This window comes from Notolepis coatsorum (genome assembly GCF_963971535.1).
Source record: "Notolepis coatsorum genome assembly, chromosome: 8".
Classification (NCBI taxonomy): Eukaryota; Metazoa; Chordata; class Actinopteri; order Aulopiformes; family Paralepididae; genus Notolepis; species Notolepis coatsorum.
The window spans coordinates 55785324-55803798 of NC_140172.1; the positions used below are offsets into that span (position 1 = coordinate 55785324).

The 18475-nt window shown below is 45.2% G+C and overlaps 1 protein-coding gene across 1 annotated transcript in view; it reads left to right on the forward strand.

The window, feature by feature from the left end:
• Positions 1-18475, forward strand: part of LOC311233659 (ryanodine receptor 1-like) — a gene marked incomplete at both ends in the record, with an annotated part of 453326 nt that overhangs the window by 166345 nt on the left and 268506 nt on the right. The window contains 3 exons of the mRNA XM_084320641.1: positions 7448-7531; positions 12332-12491; positions 13336-13483. Of these exons, the coding sequence (XP_084176767.1) occupies positions 7448-7531; positions 12332-12491; positions 13336-13483 (392 nt within the window). The remainder of the gene's footprint in view (positions 1-7447; positions 7532-12331; positions 12492-13335; positions 13484-18475) is intronic.

The following is an 18475-nucleotide window of genomic DNA, read 5'->3' on the forward strand; positions in this document are numbered from 1 at the left end:
GTCCACCTGCTTTCATCTGTGGTCCAAGGATCGCCGGCGCATTGAACGGCACTACAGTGGGTTCACCTGGGATACCCTTGGCCGGATGAGGCAGTCGGATTCTACCCCCCCCCCCTTCCTACTCCTGTCGGCTTACAAGCGACCGGATTAACCCCCTCTAGTGTATCCAGTATATAATCATTAAAGTATCATTGCTGTTATTCCTTAAACTATTCCAGGTCGTATATGTACCACCTGCGCCTTCAGAGATTGGACATTCTCTATTGATATACCGACGAATACTCTTGCCATAAAAGTGCATACTAATTCCATTCATAAATGTGATTGATTTGATTAAGTGCTTGCTCTACACACCATCGCTGTGTAGAAATAAAGACCTATTTCTAATTCGTACATTTGTGTTGGATCCGTTTCATCTACGTGACAGTGTTCATCATAATATATTTATGCCGTGTACTGGGTGGCCGAATATTAAGTACAAAGGTAGTGGTAGTAAGTATCATATCTAGTAATACAGTCAGGGAATTGTACCCCTCAGTTACAATTGGTCCTTCGAGCCGGAGGGTAATTAGTGTAATATTAATATAGTGTTATTAATATTGAAATGGCCTATGATGAACACTCCACGAAACGATCCTCCTAACCAACGCCCGCAGCGCGAACGACGGCTCCCTCAGTACTTAGAGGCCTACACTGTCAGTCAACAACCTAGTCTTCTACTAACAGTAAACGCGGTAAAACTAGAAAGTAAAAGTATGTCTAACCCCAACGCCCAGACTACCCCGACCATAGAGGCCCCTACGGGCTCTAATGTAACTGACCAAGTTCACGGTGGGGACCAGTGGGAACCAGACATGACTTCACACCCCGCCAGTACTGAAGAAGTAGTCCCCGATGAGTCCCGGGAGGAATACAACGCTACCGAGAGAGAACTCGGCACGGAAGAAGACGGGGAGAGCACCGTGGAGATAGAGCTCCAAGGCTCCGCAAGGAGTACCCCGAGGGAAGGCTCCCCTATACAACCGCCTTCTCCCAGCGAGGCAGAGAGGACCCTACAGCAGGCCTTCCTCATCAGCCTGAACGCCGCTGCTGAACGCGACCGACTGCAGATCCAGCAGCGAAGCGAACACGAGCAGATACGTCTAGAAATAAGACGCATTCAGATGGAAGAGAATGTGGCCCGAGAACGAGCCGGTGCTCAACGGGACGCAGCGCGCGACAGACAGCAGTCGCAACTAATAGAACAGCTGATCAGACGGACAACACCCTCTCCCTCCGCCAGAGGCTCCAGGAACTCGTCTAGACACACCTCCAGGGCGGCATCCCCCAGCCGAGTAAACAACCCTGAACTTGACCAACAGACGAGGTCTATACCCCCCACAGACCACCTCCCCCCACCGGTCCAAGCGAGACCTAGCAACCGGGAAGGAGCAGCATATCCTGTGGAGAGGCTAAACCAGAGACTACAAGCACTGGATGACCTAACTGAAGACGAAGAGGAAGAGGAGGAGAACCACGCCCGAAGACAGCACAGTACTCTACCGGACCAGGAGGTCCGGTACAGCCCAGGCTATACTCCCGCGGAGCTGCGCTACAGACCCCCGACTCTATACACGGGTGAGCACGACGCACGACCCGCACCGAGGAACAGCACCTGGACAAGCGGGCCATGGTACACTGCCGGTACCAGCCCATACCAAGGAGCGGGAGGAGACTCGCCTAGGAGGCCTCTCCCCCAACGCTCGCCGATGTATCCACAGTCAGCGTCATACATTGGCACGCCTATGGTACCCGACTTCACCCAAGAGAACCGGGCCCAGTATACAGAACTCCGCATGTGTCTGGAGACCATGTTGGTGGATGTATTGGATGAACGCCACAAATACGCCATCCTACTGAAGCACTTAAAGGTGCCCCGCGCACATAATATAGCGCTCGCCTACGCGACTTCCACCACCCCATACACAGCAGCGCTGGTAGCATTGGACCAGAGGTATGGGCGCATATGGGATTACGTGATCCAGGAGATCCGACACATCGACCGCTTACCCCCAGCAATAGACAATCGAGCACTGGACGACCTGTCCATCAGAGTGCAGTCCCTGGTAGGGATGTTGGGAGCGCAAAGAGAGAAGGGGAGGCATGAACTTTACGCCAACTCAAATGTGAAAAGGATTCTGGAGAAGCTGCCGCCCGCTCGTCAGGAGCGCTTTAGGCGGCAGAGGGACCACAGAGACCCGAATGGCCCCGAACCGAACCTCCTCGATCTAGCAGACTTCCTGGCGAGAGAAGTCAGCAGCCTACGGCTAGATACATTCGGACGGAGCACCCCTGGCTCCAGAGAAGGAACCAGACGACTAAATGATGGAAGAAGATCGGTGACCGTGATGCACCAATCGGAGTCAGTACCGAGCAGCAGGAGCCACAGTACCCCCTCCAGAACGGAGAAGTGGAAGATAGTGTGCCCCTACTGTGAGAAAGAACACTGGCTAGCGCAATGTGACTCCTTCCCCAAGCTGAACGCGGAGGAAGCCAGTCAATGGATAAAGTCCAACAAGCGCTGCTTTCGCTGTGCGCGCTCACACATGGCAGCCGAATGCCGCTTAAAGAAAAGGTGCACCAAGTGCGATGGAGCCCATCTGGACATACTTCACGACAGTAACAGACGGCGCCCTTCACCCGCACCATCCAGCCGCAAAGCGAGCGTCATGTACATCGATCCCGCCAGCAGCAGTGGAGCCCGAGTACTCCTAAAAGTAGTGCGTGTGACACTAAGCTACCAGAATAAAGTCCTGGACACTTACGCCGTCCTCGATGACGGGTCAGAGAAGACCCTGCTGCTCGCCTCCGCTGCGGCCCAGCTAGGGCTGCGGGGGAGCGAAACCCAAATTACAATTCGGACAATAAGACGAGATTTGAAGACGATAAAGGGCGAGAATGTCTCATTCTCTATCGCAGCAAGCGGCCAGCCTGAGCGACGGTACCAGATTACAGACGCTTTCACCAGCCAAGAAATAGGACTGTCGCGGTACACATACCCCGTCGCCAAGCTGATGGAGAAATATGTACATCTGCGCAAGTTACCGATCCCGCTCATAGACAATGCTATGCCGACCCTGTTGATAGGCTCCGACCATGCAGACCTCATTGTCCCGATAGACCGGGTTCATACCGGACCCCGAGGCTGTCCTGCAGCAGTCGAGACCCGTTTGGGATGGACTCTCCAAGGCCCGCTCGCCAAATCTCTCAACCGAAGTACAGCCACTAGATGTCTCCACTCCCGAGTCACAGAGGGAGAAACCGCACTCCTGCAACACGTAGAGCGGCTATGGACCTTGGAACAAATGCCCTTTAAGAACGGAAAGAAAGACATTCGCTCTAAAGATGACATTTACGCCATTCACCTCCTCGAGACAGGGACCAAGAGAGTCCCGGTCAACGGCGTGTTGAGATACGCCATGCCACTCCTGCGGCGAGAAGGAATGCCTACTTTCCACGCCAAGACAGACGCCACAGAACGGTACCTGCTGAACACGGAGCGGCGCTTAGCCAAGAACCCCGCCCAAGAGAGTGTATACCGCGCTGAGATTGAGAAGCTCATCACAGCGGGACACGTCACAAAGATGGACATTAAAGAGGCTGACCAGACCACTGAATCGTGGTACGTGCCTCACCACAAGGTCCATCACAACGGTAAAGACCGCATAGTATTTAACTGCAGCTACCAGATCGGATCCCAAAATCTGAATAAAGAGTTACTGCCCGGTCCCACACTCGGCCCCTCCCTACTCGGCGTTCTACTCCGCTTCCGCCAGGAAAAGGTGGCCATCAGCGGGGACATTAAAGGAATGTTCCTGCAGGTGAGATTAGTAGAGGCGGACAAGCCCCTGTTACGGTTCCTATGGAGAGAGAAGCCAGGAGATGAGCACCCAGCCATCTACCAATGGGAAGTCCTCCCCTTCGGAACGACGTGCAGCCCCTGCTGTGCTACATTTGCACTACAGAAACATGTAGCAGAGGACCCAGCAGCGGACGAAGAGGTCCGACACAGCGTAAAGAACAGCTTCTACGTAGACAACTGTCTACAAAGCCTTTCAACCCAGGAAGAAGCCGAGGCTCTCCTGATTAAACTCCGCGCCTCATTGATCAAAGGCGGCTTTGATCTCAGGCAGTGGGCCAGCAGCGATCCGCAAGTACTGCGCAGCCTCTCCTCCGAGGACAAGGCAGCCAGCAGCGAGACCTGGATGGCTACAATCCCGGGAGAAGCCCAGGAGATGACCCTGGGATTGGTGTGGCGATTCAAAACAGATTCGCTTCACTACAGACACAAGCCCCTGACTACGGAGCAGGGAAGGCCGGCGGTGGCGCCGACCACCAGACGGAGTGTGTACACAACACTCGCCCGACAATATGACCCGCTAGGATGTATTCTACCGTACACCACCAGGGCAAAAATGATTGTACGAGCATTGTGGGACAAGGACCAGGGCTGGGACGACCCCATTCCCGCACACCTTGCATCCACCTGGAGAGAGTGGGAGATGGAGCTCCACTCACTCCCAGGCGTTAATATGCGCCGAAGCTACTTCCCACCCACGGTGAGGCCAGAGACATGTAAAATGGACTTACACGTCTTCAGTGACGCCTCAGAGGTCGCATACGGATCAGTAGCCTACTTGCGGGCCCAAGAGAAGGGGGGAGAGATCTACACAGCATTTGTCCTCGCCCGCTCGAGAATAGCCCCACGCAAGCAACAATCTATCCCACGTCTAGAGCTCTGCGCAGCCCTAGCCGGAGCGCACCTAGCCACGCTCATCCAACGTGAGCTCACCATACCGGTGTCTAGAACAATCCTGTGGTCAGATTCCACGACGGTACTCGCCTGGATCAAATCGGACTCATGCAAGTACAAAGTCTTCGTGGGAGTCAGAGTCACCGAGATTCAAGACTTAACCGAAGAGTTAACCGGAGAAACAGAGTGGCGCTACGTTGATACAAAACAGAACCCAGCTGACGTCATCACCCGGGGGATGCCCCTGGATGACCTCACCCGTCGCAATGTCTACAGTGACGGCCCCGCATTCCTAAGACTCCCGGAAGGACAGTGGCCCATGCCTATCCCGAGGGAAGCAAGTCCAGAGGAGGTGGAAAATAAGAAGTCTGTGTTCTGTGGATTGAGCACCGTAGCCTCCACCGACCCTAACATAGACGATTGCACGTCCATAGAGAGTGCACAACAAAGAACATTCCTGCGGTACCACCCGGAGTGCAAGTCCCCCGCTGATATGTCAGCAGCTAACTACGAGGAAGCAGAATTGCTTCTACTGCAGCGAGCCCAGACAATGTACCGGCCTGAAGAAGCGAACGGCCGACGAATGTGGAGGTACAGCCAAGTATTAGCCGACAAGTTTTGGAACAGTTTCCTACTGCACTACCTACCGTCTCTACAGACCCGCCAGAAGTGGGTAAAGGAGAGAGACAATTTGACAGAAGGAACAGTCGTCATGATTATTGATCAATCACTGCCCAGAGCTATGTGGCCGGCCGGCCGCGTAAGCAAAGTGATCACCGGTGCCGACGGCAAGGTCCGGGCAGCTGAAGTGCTCGTCCAGGGTCGCACTTACACCCGTCCCGTGGCGAGGCTCATAGAACTGCCCCGACTCCCAGACACAATCGATGATGACCATGACCCTATAACCCTATGACTTTGTGAAGTTGACTGACCCCTACAGCAAACCCTTATGTGTAAATAGACAACGCGATTAATCTGTCTCTGTTTAACTGATTAGGTCTGGGACCAATCAGGGGGTGGCTGTTGTGAAGGGCCAGATTAAACCGAATATATATATTTATTTATATATATATATTTAATTGTATTTGTATATTCTCTAATATTCCCTGATATCCCTTGTATATTCCTTGTACAATATGCATTGAATATCCATTCTAGCCTACTGAACATCCCATAATAGTCTCCATTCTACTATTGGTCGAGACCTTGGTGCCAGGCTGCCATACCCCTCAGACCCAGTTCAAACGTACCGCTCCACATGTACGAACAAGTCCTAGTTCCGCGTAGGAATCTGACTACCGCACCACTAATGGGACTATTTGTTCATAGTGCGTATATATACTGCGCTACTAAAGTAGGACTTCCTTTTCAGTCCAGTTTCTTACCCTCCAATAGAGTCACAGACGTAAAGCCTCCCCGCGACGCCACATGTGGGAGTAAGGCCAAGTTCGCCTACCATCGGTATTGAGACATCGTGTATATTAATATTTGAATAGTCATATTTGGCACTATATCGTCGAGTTGGACGTAGTCTATTAAGCTAATAATAGTCTGTTAATATATAGTGCTTCGTGCGGTGAGAATACTACCGTAGTCAGTACCCCATCGTTTCGGGCAGAGAACTGGCTGCTTACCCAGGGTGGTTGACCCCACGTGAAGCTGCACCCGAGGAGCCCCAGAGCCGACGAGCGAGTGGACCTGTATACCGGATTATTCTACCGACGACAGCCCGCCTTCCCAGGCACGGATTATGCTTTGTATACATTGATTATTCCATGGATAAAGACCCCCGACACTGCCGTGTGTTGGAACCCCCCCCCCCTGGAGAGGACGCAAGGTGAGGAGACGCTCTGCAAGACGAGGTCGCTTCACGTCTCTCCTCCGTGGACCGGATGACGCCGGCCCACAAAGAGTCCACCTGCTTTCATCTGTGGTCCAAGGATCGCCGGCGCATTGAACGGCACTACAGTGGGTTCACCTGGGATACCCTTGGCCGGATGAGGCAGTCGGATTCTACCCCCCCCCCTTCCTACTCCTGTCGGCTTACAAGCGACCGGATTAACCCCCTCTAGTGTATCCAGTATATAATCATTAAAGTATCATTGCTGTTATTCCTTAAACTATTCCAGGTCGTATATGTACCACCTGCGCCTTCAGAGATTGGACATTCTCTATTGATATACCGACGAATACTCTTGCCATAAAAGTGCATACTAATTCCATTCATAAATGTGATTGATTTGATTAAGTGCTTGCTCTACACACCATCGCTGTGTAGAAATAAAGACCTATTTCTAATTCGTACATTTGTGTTGGATCCGTTTCATCTACGTGACAGTGTTCATCATAATATATTTATGCCGTGTACTGGGTGGCCGAATATTAAGTACAAAGGTAGTGGTAGTAAGTATCATATCTAGTAATACAGTCAGGGAATTGTACCCCTCAGTTACAGTCTTCCTGGACCAAGAGAGATATTAGGCTTACTAGGTTTCAGGAATCTCTCCTGGCCAACACACACACACACACACACACACACACACACACACACACACACACACACACACACACACACACACACACACACACACACACACACACACACACACACACAGTTCTCTTTGTACATGTCATTCATTGTCCTATGTGCCTCAGGACCCTGCTGGCGCTGGGCTGCCATGTGGGGATGGGAGATGAGAAAGCAGAAGAGAACCTGAAAAGGATCAAACTTCCCAAAACGTGAGTCGTGGAGTTCTGCACCAACATGTCTCTCATCATTATTGTCTTTTATCTTTTCATCACATACTGTTACAGTACATGGTTGATGACTTACCATTTCTCTCCATACCCCACAGAAAAATGTGGTAGTTATTTTTTGCTGATTCACCATTGCCATTGGCTTCCAGTGTATCTGAAAATGTGTCTTAAATGCCACATAAATCCATGAAAGTCACTACATCAGACTAGAATTGCCATGCTGACATCTTATGTGTCATTTGTTTTCTGAAAACTGTTGCCGTTATGAATGAATGTATTCCCAGTGTCAGAAATTTTGTGTCTGTTACTATGCTTGAGTAAATTGTAATGAACCAAAGGAGAATATCAATTATTATAATTATTTTAATTTTAATTTTGTATTTTTCTTACGGTGAATAACACCATGCTAAACTTTAACCAGACATGAAGGATTGCCACTGAGCTCATTCAGCACCTTCTTGAGATCAAGTGTACAAAAATCTAAGCAAATTAATAAAGGGCAGATGATGTACAGGTTTTTTTGTAGATACAGTACTGTAGGAAAGCCCTTGTTAATAAGATTTGTAATTGCCCTTTAATATGTTGTCATTGTTCATCGACAGGAGAGGGTGATTGATTTTATGCCAATGTAATTGTTCAGTGTGTGATGTGCTCCAGCTAGTGTCACATTCTGGTTTGCTGGTAAGGTTACTGGCCCTTTAAGAGTTTTTTCCCCTAACTTTGGCCAGTTTGTCTCAGTCCAGCTGTTTGATGGTATGCTACAGTTGCCTCTCTTCTTTTTGGGAAATTGTGAGTCAATGACAAGTACAGTATTTATATTTAGTTTTTGCCTAATTAATTTACTGCATCTTACTTTGGAATTATGTTCATATTGATCCATTTCTGTTTATGTTGTTTCTCTCTCCTAGTGATATGCTGTTAGCCATGCCTTGCTGGTTAGCTTAGTTGTGTGTTAGCTAGGCTATATAAATAGGACTTGTCATTAAGTTACTGTTAGTGCATTGTATTTATCTTTACATTTGGTTTACAGTTTGTGCCTGGTTGTATTGTTTTGCCTGTATTGCATGAGCAATTTCCCTGCATACAGTCTATGTGAAATGGTAGGTTATATTTATCTGATTTTAATTACTATTTGTATTATATTATTAATGAATATTATTGTAGCTATAGACCACATGTTTATGACATTATGTTTATATATGTCATTACTGTGTACTAATGTATATTATATTGTATTTCTTTGTAGAAAACCGCACATAACACGAATATTCCCTGAATATAAACCCCTAAACCAGGGGTCGGCAACCTGCGGCCAATCAGCTGCGGCTCCCTGACCAAAAAGTTTTTTTTTTTTTTTTTTTTTTTTTTTTTCTTATTTTGGAGATCGATGTTATACTGTGACACTGAAATGAAAAAATATTTCATCAACTAAAATATTTACTCAACAAAAATATTTCATCAACTAAAATATACAGTACGTCACACCCCGAGCCTCTCCCTGCCGTCTGCAAGTGGCTAATCTTGAGTTTCCGACCCCCCAGTAAGCTCACCATGGATAAAAAAAAAAAAAGGAAAGTCTGAGGAAAATAGAGGGTTTAATTCAGCGTGGACAGATTAATTTGCTCTCACGACTAACGATGCAGGCTTACCTGTATGCCTGATACTGTATGTGGTGCGAAATTTGCGAGCAACGAAAAAATAACTTTTTATTTTATAGATTTTCCACAAATAAGGGAAGGACTAAAAAATAGCTGCATAGTTCAGGGTTTTATTTCAAAGTAGGTCTACAGATGCCAGTGTTTTTTCTCCTTTTCTGTGTTTTATTTCAAAGTAGGTCTACACAGCCAGTATTTTTTCTCCTCTTCATAAGAGTTTGAGGTTTTCCTTTGTTATAACAGGTAAAAACAGCAATAAAAAGTAAAAAAAAAATCTTTTTGTTGCTTTATAATTCCATTAATGCAACAAACTGTGTGCTATAAGTATAAAGTATAATAAATCGCAAATTACTTTGGGTATGCAATTGTCAGGCGTTTTATGCTAAACACTGTGTTATCTTCATTTTAAGGGTAAATAGGTTGTGCGGCTCCCTGAGCATTTTATTTTGTGGGAGGGGGGAAAAGTGGCTCTTTTGATAGTAAAGGTTGCTGACCCCAGCCCTAAACTGAAGCATCGCCCTGTGATTCTTTAATCGGAGTCACAACCCCATAGTGTCCGCCAGCTCTATCAAGCACATCTGTGGAGGCCCTAGACCTCCGTTTCTGGTACTGAATTTTGCCATCCGGACACATGCCATTTGAAATATGAATATAGAATATAGAATAGCAGGCCTATAAATTACCTTATTATGGCCAAGTCATACATCTATGGATCGGGCCAAATCTCCTCCTTCCAATGGCAGAGTTAAATCTGGATTTAGTACCATCAGGTGCCCATTACAGGGCAGCAGACTATGAATTAAATCTACTTTTGTATAGTATCCATAGCTCCGCCAGTTTTCACCAGATTGCAACGCGTTTTTTTGTATACATTCACAGAAAGGTATAGAAACAATATCCGTTGTATTTTATATTTTTATGGCAATAACGTTTATGGTAGGTCTTTTTCAACCTGTGATATATAATCATGAAAATAACATTCCAAAAAATATTTCACGACAGCCCCTCCAGCTTAGATAGGGGCTGGTGTGAGCTGGGTAGTGTAGTTTTATAAAATGTCAATGTCCATCGAAAGCCCGGGTCTCCTCTCTCTTACAACTACAACGGTTTCATGTCAGCTTCCTTTATTTGCATCTAATTCATCCGGTTTCCGATCCAATGCACTGAGATTTCTATAAACTCATATTCGCTAATAACACTTAAAATCATTGGTAAACAAACGTAGTGCTGAAAATACACTTTGACTGCTGTGAAAGGGTTAGGGTCTTTACTATTGGCTACATTTGAAAAAGAAATGTATTAATCTATTTAAATCTATGGCAGTGGTGAATCAGCAGAAACTAAATTCAAATGTTTCAGTAACAGTAAAAGATGAGAGAGAAAGTCTCGATCGTTGTGTCAAGGCAGGAATGATTTGGAACCCACATGTCAAAAAGACTGGTCTGATCCTTAAGAAGAATGACTTGTTGGAACCCACATGTCAAAAAGACTGGTCTGGTCCTTAATGAGATGATGAGCTGTATGTGTATGTCACTTGAATTTCCCTGTGAGGGATTAATAAAAAGATATCCTATCCTAAGAAGAATTACTTGGAACCCACATGTCAAAAAGACTGGTCTGGTCCTTTTAACACAATCGCGGCCACTGGGATGAGTCTAATAAATCTCTAGAGTTCCGGGAAATGTAAACAGACGTGGGGCTGTTTGTAGAGCTAAATCTATACTTTATAGTATTGCTATCTGTCCATTCTCATTGTCAATTGAGACCATAAACCGTCCCTTAAAAATGGCTTAAAGAAAAAAAAATGTCATCAATACGTTCTCATTTTATAGCGCCGTGAATATAAGCGTTATACAGGATTTGGTCTAGTATATTTCCTGGAAGGCGAGATACAGGGCTAATAGCTACTACCGTTATATCCAATGGCATTTCCGTTATACATATGCTACAGAAATAACTCAAACTGCATATGATCGGCACGATCCTCAAGCATGTATGCATGAAAGGGGGGGGGGGGGGGACGTCGTTTCTTATTATTGATTACCAATAACCGTGTTCGTCTAAGTAGCCACATAGGCCGATCGTATCGTATCATAACAAGGCTCGATCGGGCTGTAATTTACGTGAAAAAGATCTTACCATGAGCCGGTTGGATCCCCCCGAGCATTTCCCCGTTATCGATCGCCATCTGGTAGATCGATATGTCCATTGGCTGAAGATAAATCCCCTTATTGCATAGTGAAATCCGCATTCCAAAACGTAATCCAAGCTACATGCTGCACATCCAGAATCCTGCTCACTGAAAACTCCATTGAAAGTCAAAACAAATTGTCTACCGTTCAACCACAGGGCACACTCCATTATCGCGACAGCGCCCCTAAGAGGATCTGGCCGGTAATGCACGTTGGCAAATTCAAAGAGTAGGGTAAATCTGCAGTGCCGCTCGCCGACCTTGAATAGGTTATTAAAATGGAATAAAAGCAATAACAACTTGCCACGGATATATCCGTGCTTCTGTCCACAACGGGTGGAATCGAAACACGGAGATCTCCGTGGTCGGGCGCCATTGTGTTAAGGTCTGCTGGAAATGAGACGGCTAACTGTATTTTCCATTGCAATTTTACCATGTTGTTGTGTTGTTGTTGTTGTTGTTGTTGTTGTTGTTGTTGTTGTTGTTGTTGTTTCCTCCCAGTGGTTTCCCAAGACTGGTACAGTTGTAGGCTGTGTATGTGTGTGTGTGCGTGCTAGGGCTGCACGATTAATCGTAAACAAAATTTTATTTCTAAATTACGACGATTCTGATGTATTTGCATTTGCGTCAAAATGGAGATCAGTTGCATTAAAACACTCGCTCCTATTCCCCTATGCATTCACGTCACACTGCATTCACATGCTGACTTATTTGCTTCGGAACAATCCCAGTTGCGATATCAATCACACAAAAATAAGAACCGTGAGAGAATCGTGATCTCAATTCTTAGGGAGAAAAATCATGATTCACATTTGAGCAAGAATCGTGCAGCCCTAGCGCACGCAGATACTTCTGTCACCGGGTGTGTCATAGTGTGAATGTTTGGCTAAATGGAAGACATTGAACATTTCTAATCTAATCTAATCGGGTCCCTAGTTATATGCAAAGCAATGGATATAAACCTGCTCCACTGGACCTCAACCACGTCAAGCTGACTCCCAATCAGAACACGCTGGTGGAGAGGCTGGCAGAGAACGGACACAATGTGTGGGCGAGGGACCGGGTTCGCCAAGGCTGGACCTACAGTATCGTTCAGGTAGCTCTTCATCTACCTCTGCTACTGCTGTGAAACTGGTTTTAAAGAAACAATGAATTGTGTTTTGTTTTGTTTTATCATGTTTAATATCATGTTGGTTGCAGGAGTTCTTCCTACCATTACAGCAGACAGTTTAGATGTAGTCAAAGATGAATGGTGACAATTTACCCAGCTATTTGAAAATAATCCCAGGTGTTTTCAGGGAGAAAGAATATTCCTTATTGAGGTTAATCATAATCTTCAACTGGACACTCTGCTCAAGCAGATATGCTAGACGATTTTGATCGCCAAATTGATAGGTTGTTATGGGTGTTACAGTAGCCATTTTAAAAGCAATTTTTTTTAATCGTTTTTTAAGATCCCTCCCAGATGTATTTTATACCCTTCAATTATGTTCTATATTGAATAACAATTTCTATAAATATGGTTTTCACACCAAATTATTCAATAAACTACTGAAAACGGCTTAGTATCATCTCTACACCTTTACCCTCATTGAGAACACAAGGATGAATGAATATGCAAATTGACAACAAGCACCCATTTATATTTACCAGAAATTCCAAGTTGGCAGCTTATATTCTTTCAAGACATATACTTATGTCAATACTTACTCAGCATACTGAAGCTAAAGGTGTCAAGTTACCACATATTGGACGATGATAGATTCAACCTATTAGTGACATCACACACGCAATTTAGATTTCAGGGATCTCCAGGAAAATAATGTTGAAAAAGGCGCTCTAGTGACAAGGTGCACAAATAACAATCTGTGTAGTCAAAGACACAGAGGAGGAGTTCCAAGAGGAGTTCTTTAAGAAAAGTGTCTGCTCTTCCCATGCAGGACATCATGAACAAGCGTAATCCTCGTCTCGTGCCTTACAACTTGCTGGATGAGAAGACCAAGAAGACCAACAGGGACACGGTCTGTGCAGCTGTTCGTACTCTCATTGGCTATGGTTACAACATAGAGCCACCTGACCAGGAGAGCAGTACGTTTGTTTACACATTCTTTACTTTTCTTTGTTAAAGGGATAGTTCTGATAGTCCATCCATGCTGTTCCTCATACTAGCTCTGGATAGTTAGCTACAAACCAATGCAAAGTCAATGGGGTCAAGCTTCTCTCTGTACAAGCTAACTGAAGCTCATTATACAATGGCATGCAAATTTCTTGATTCTGATTGGCTGAAACACTTCTTTCAGGCATTGTTATTTCTCATAACACACTCCACGTGATCCCAGAACCCGCCCACAACCGAATAACTTTTTTTCCAAATCACTCCGCCGTTCGTGTTTTTATGAATGAAACCAAGATGGCGGAAAATAATCTTTATGAATGGATGTATTGATATCGTCATAACGACTCATTCAAAAACGATAAAGTCACGTGGAATGTGTTAGTTGCTTACACAATCTTGGATTATGTAATTGGTTGGTCATGACTCATTGTGAAACAAAATATAAATCGGGGGAAGTGTGTTGTTAGATGGCATTCGTTGTAGAATCTCCCTCTCCTTCAAAAGGACAGTGGGTCTCATTCCCGAACGGATTTACAACAAAAAATTTCCTCTCAGACAGGTTTCTGCCAATTTAAAGGTGCTATGCATTATAAATGTCATTTTTCAGTCTCTAGCATTGTATTATAGTAATAGGAGTTCGTATCAATGTGTTTTTGGGCCTAAATACTATATTGGCGAATTCCTCAGCTACAGCCCATCCCCTCTTTGCCTCTAGTAAATCAGGTCATGTTGATTTGACGACCTGGTGCACGTCACAGGGCGCTGTTTATAGCGCACGGTGATGTGATTGGCTCTGTGGTTTTAGTAATGCCCGCCTCCATTCTTGCTACCTGCAGGGTGGAAGGTTTGTCCAGAAGATCACTAATCAGCTGAAGCCTGATGCGGTTCCCTCGGTCTTCGACAGACAGACCGGCGTTAGCTCTCGGGACTCGGGAGCGATCGCTAGCTACTTAGCACCAGCCGGGGCCGGCGTTAGCAACCGGGAGCGTCGTTGAGCATTCAGCCTGCTGGCTACCTAGATCCACTTCAACCAGCGTCGCGGAGCATTCAGCCTGCTGGCTACACAGCTTGTCGGTGTGCTAATAGCCTCTGCAAGCTAACGGTAGCTGGCTACACAGCTTGTCGGTGTGCTGGAGCCTCTGCAAGCTAACGTTAGCTGGCTACACAGCTTGTCGGTGTGCTGGAGCCTCTGCAAGCTAACGGTAGCTGGCTCCAGGCTATTAGCACATCGACAAGCTGCTGGAGCTCCCGACGCTCGGCTGGTTGAAGTGGATCTAGGTAGCCAGCAGGCTGAATGCTCCGCGACGCTCCCGGTTGCTATCATGTGCAGGTCCTCTTCTCAGACCTGTGTGGCAAAGCACTGCACACGCATCATGCAAGCTACACATCGCTGCATGTTGATCAATGGTGGCCCACTCGGTGCATCACAGTGGGCTACTATTGTGCTAACAACAACCGCGGTGTCCGGCTTGTCGGCCGGCATGAGTGCTCGATTTGGGGTGGTTCTCTCCTCCTTGTGTGCCCCCGTTCTCGCGGGTGTCCTGCCGGGGAGCTTGTGGACGCGACAACAGCGGCGGCCGTAGCGTTAGTTAGCTCATAGCTATTGTGTACCACTAGCGTTACGGCGGGCTCGAGCACCCTACGGCTGCCGCCGTTGTCGCGTCCATGGGCTCCCCGGCAGGGTACCCGTGGGGACGGGGGTGTACAGAGAGGAGAGAACCATTTTGTGTCGGGCGTGCATGCCGGCCAGCGAGCCGGACGTCGGGATATGTTGTTAGCACAATAGCTACCAAGCTAAGCTATGTTAGCTTCTAACGGTGTATACACAATATGTACAACGACACAATGATTTACATTATTACAAATATGGTAACGTGGTTGTGGCTTTTACAAATAGTGGTAACATATATATAGATAGACAGTACTGCTACATCTCTATATTTATGACATACCATATTTGTATTGCTACAGTACTGCTCAGTACTGCTATGATGGAGACCAGAGAAAGACTTTCGTCTTGTTTACATCAGGGTCCCCCAATTTCAATTCATGGTAACATATTATATATATATAGATAGACAGTACTGCTACATCTCTATATTTATGACATACCATATTTGTATGTAACCTGAAACCTAATCTCTGACGGGGAGATGGGCGGAGCTATTTGGTGGGTGGCTGTCACTCAAAGTCTGGGTGGAGCCAAGCCAATAATAGCCTGCTTTCATGAGGCTGAAAAATGCTGGTTTTGAGTACAAGATTAGAAATATAAAACAATGATTATTTTTGGAATAAAAATTACAGATGTGTTACATAGACTCACAGGAAGTGTGTAAAGTTGCCCAAATAGTGCTAGGAATAGCAGTGCATAACCCCTTTAAGACATTTTAGCGCTAGTAGTGCAATTCCCCAAATGTTCCTGAGATCGGATTTGGCCGTGGCTGAGAGCAGAATTTAAGAGTGCTGAGGAGCACACTTATGATTGATTGACTGATTGAAAATTGTATTAACTTGACAGACTGTGTTCTCCATTCGTAATGGCTTTATTTGGGACGGATCATAGTGATTCCTTCATGGCAACGCTACAGGCCTCCTTGGAATGAATTACTTAATCATATTTAAAATAAATATGACAATATTTGTACGATAAAAAATTACGCATTTGATGTCGGAAAGATAAATAATATGGATTCATCTGATCACAGGGCAGCTGGATTAACCATATCTGAACCAGCTATTTTGGACAAATGTATAATTACTCAGATATTCAAACACAATTATGCAATTATTGTGAAATTATTGAAAATAATAATTATTTAATGCCTTCTGTGGAATTTGTATTTCTTATTTGTTACATATCTGTTTTATTGATTAATTATACATTTGAAAGAATGCAGGTTATAGCCAACATGATTGGTACAATGGGACAGACATTTGTTTGATATAGCTATAACTTGCATTCCTTCAAATGTATCATTAATCAATAAAACAGATATTGAAATACACTATGTAGCCATACACCAACACTGCAAATGACAGTGGATAAATAAATAAATATTAAGAACTAAAGCTAATTGCGTGGAAATAGACTGCATTAATATTCCATAACAAGTCTTGTGTGCGCCAGTATGGCCTACGTGTCTAATGAATGAACAGTAGGCTTATATTATTCTAGTTACTTGTTTCATTAGGATTTAGTAGATACTATATGCTCTGCCCTACGTACAGTATAAGTACAGACTTATACAGCGCGCGTGTGTGTGTGTGTGTGTGTGCGCGTGCGCACGCACGCGCGTGCTGCGGCAGGTGTACCACGAGCTGTACTATATATGATGACAATACATTAATCTAATCTAATTTTGATGGGTCGCAAAGCGCTTCCGCGTCCATCATTAGTTGCCTTATGGAGGCGTTGTTTTGTATGCAAATGACCTGAGCGGGGACACGCGTTCGCGTTTCAGACTGGTGCCATTCCCCAACGCAGATATTACAGTTGTGACCGTTTGAGACACTTAAGACATATTCCCCGCACGTTGGGGACTCAGAGTGAACTTGTCATTGATTCTGTCTCAGTCGGTTCCAAGATAAGTCTTCCAAGAGAACTCTTTGGAAAATATTCGGGAATGAGACCCACTGTCATTTCACTGTTAATAAAATGTTCAATCAATCAATCAATCAATCAATCAATCAATCAATCAATCAATCAGATAACAACCGCTAACTCACTGTTAGATGGCATGCCTTGTAGCAACCTATGTATAGATGTAGCACTGTATCTGTATGTCATAATGTTATGATGCATTGAAAATGGGGGACCCTGATGTAAACAAGAAGAAAGTCTTTCTCAGGTCTGCATCCCCTTAACAATTGTGTGTATTGAGCTGTACTGTATTGTACCCATTCTGCAATCTGTTAATAAAATGTTCAATCAATCAATCAAATAACAACGCTAACTTCACTGTTAGATGGCATGCTTTGTAGCAACCTATGTATAGATGTAGCACTGTCTATCTGTATTTCATATATGTTATGATGCATTGAAAATGGGGGACCCTGATGTAAACAAGACGAAAGTCTTTCTCTGGTCTGCATCCCCTTAACAATTGTGTGTATTGAGCCGTACTGTATTGTACCCATTCTGCAATCTGGTAATAAAATGTTCAATCAATCAATCAATCAATCAAATAACAACCGGTAACTTCACTGTTAGATGGCATGCTTTGTAGCAACCTGCCTCTGCAAAAGGACACTGTCGCACGAAGCGATTTCACTGGATGTCCCAGACACAATGGAAGTATGGATATATTCGTAACGAATAATTAAAAAAATATACCGTTAACTAGAATATGTTAGTTGTTTACACAATGTTGGATTATGTAATTGGTTTTGTTAGATGGCATGCTTTGAAGCACCGCACCTCCCATCTGCTTCTAGACACGGAGGCAATTATTATTTTTTTTTTTTACCAACTTTTTCTGCGGATGGTTTTGTGAATAAATCTCCACTATGCTTCAATTACTGTGTGTTTATTGTATAGCAATAAGGTTGGATGAATTCGGCCATTGTATAAAAGTATTACACCACTTGAAGTTGTGTGTTATAGAAATTAGATCACGCCTATGGGGGTCTAACGACCCTCGGCTGCGCCTCAGGCCTAACAACCACCCATAGGCGTGATCTAATTTCTATAACACATGGTCGCGTGATACCTTGCGTGCACTGCGGAGTACATTTCAGTGAGCCTCAGTTGGCTTGTACAGACAGGTGCTCGACCCCATTGACTTTGCATTGGTTTGTGGCTAACTATCCAGAGCTAGTATGAGGGACAGCATGGATTGGGCTGAAAAATATCAAAAAAAATTACTTTCAGATGAGTGATGTTTTCAAATGTCATTAAGGGCTATACGTTGTAAGTACAGTGTGTAGACAGTAGAGGTCAAGTCATGTCAAGTGTTCCTTTATTG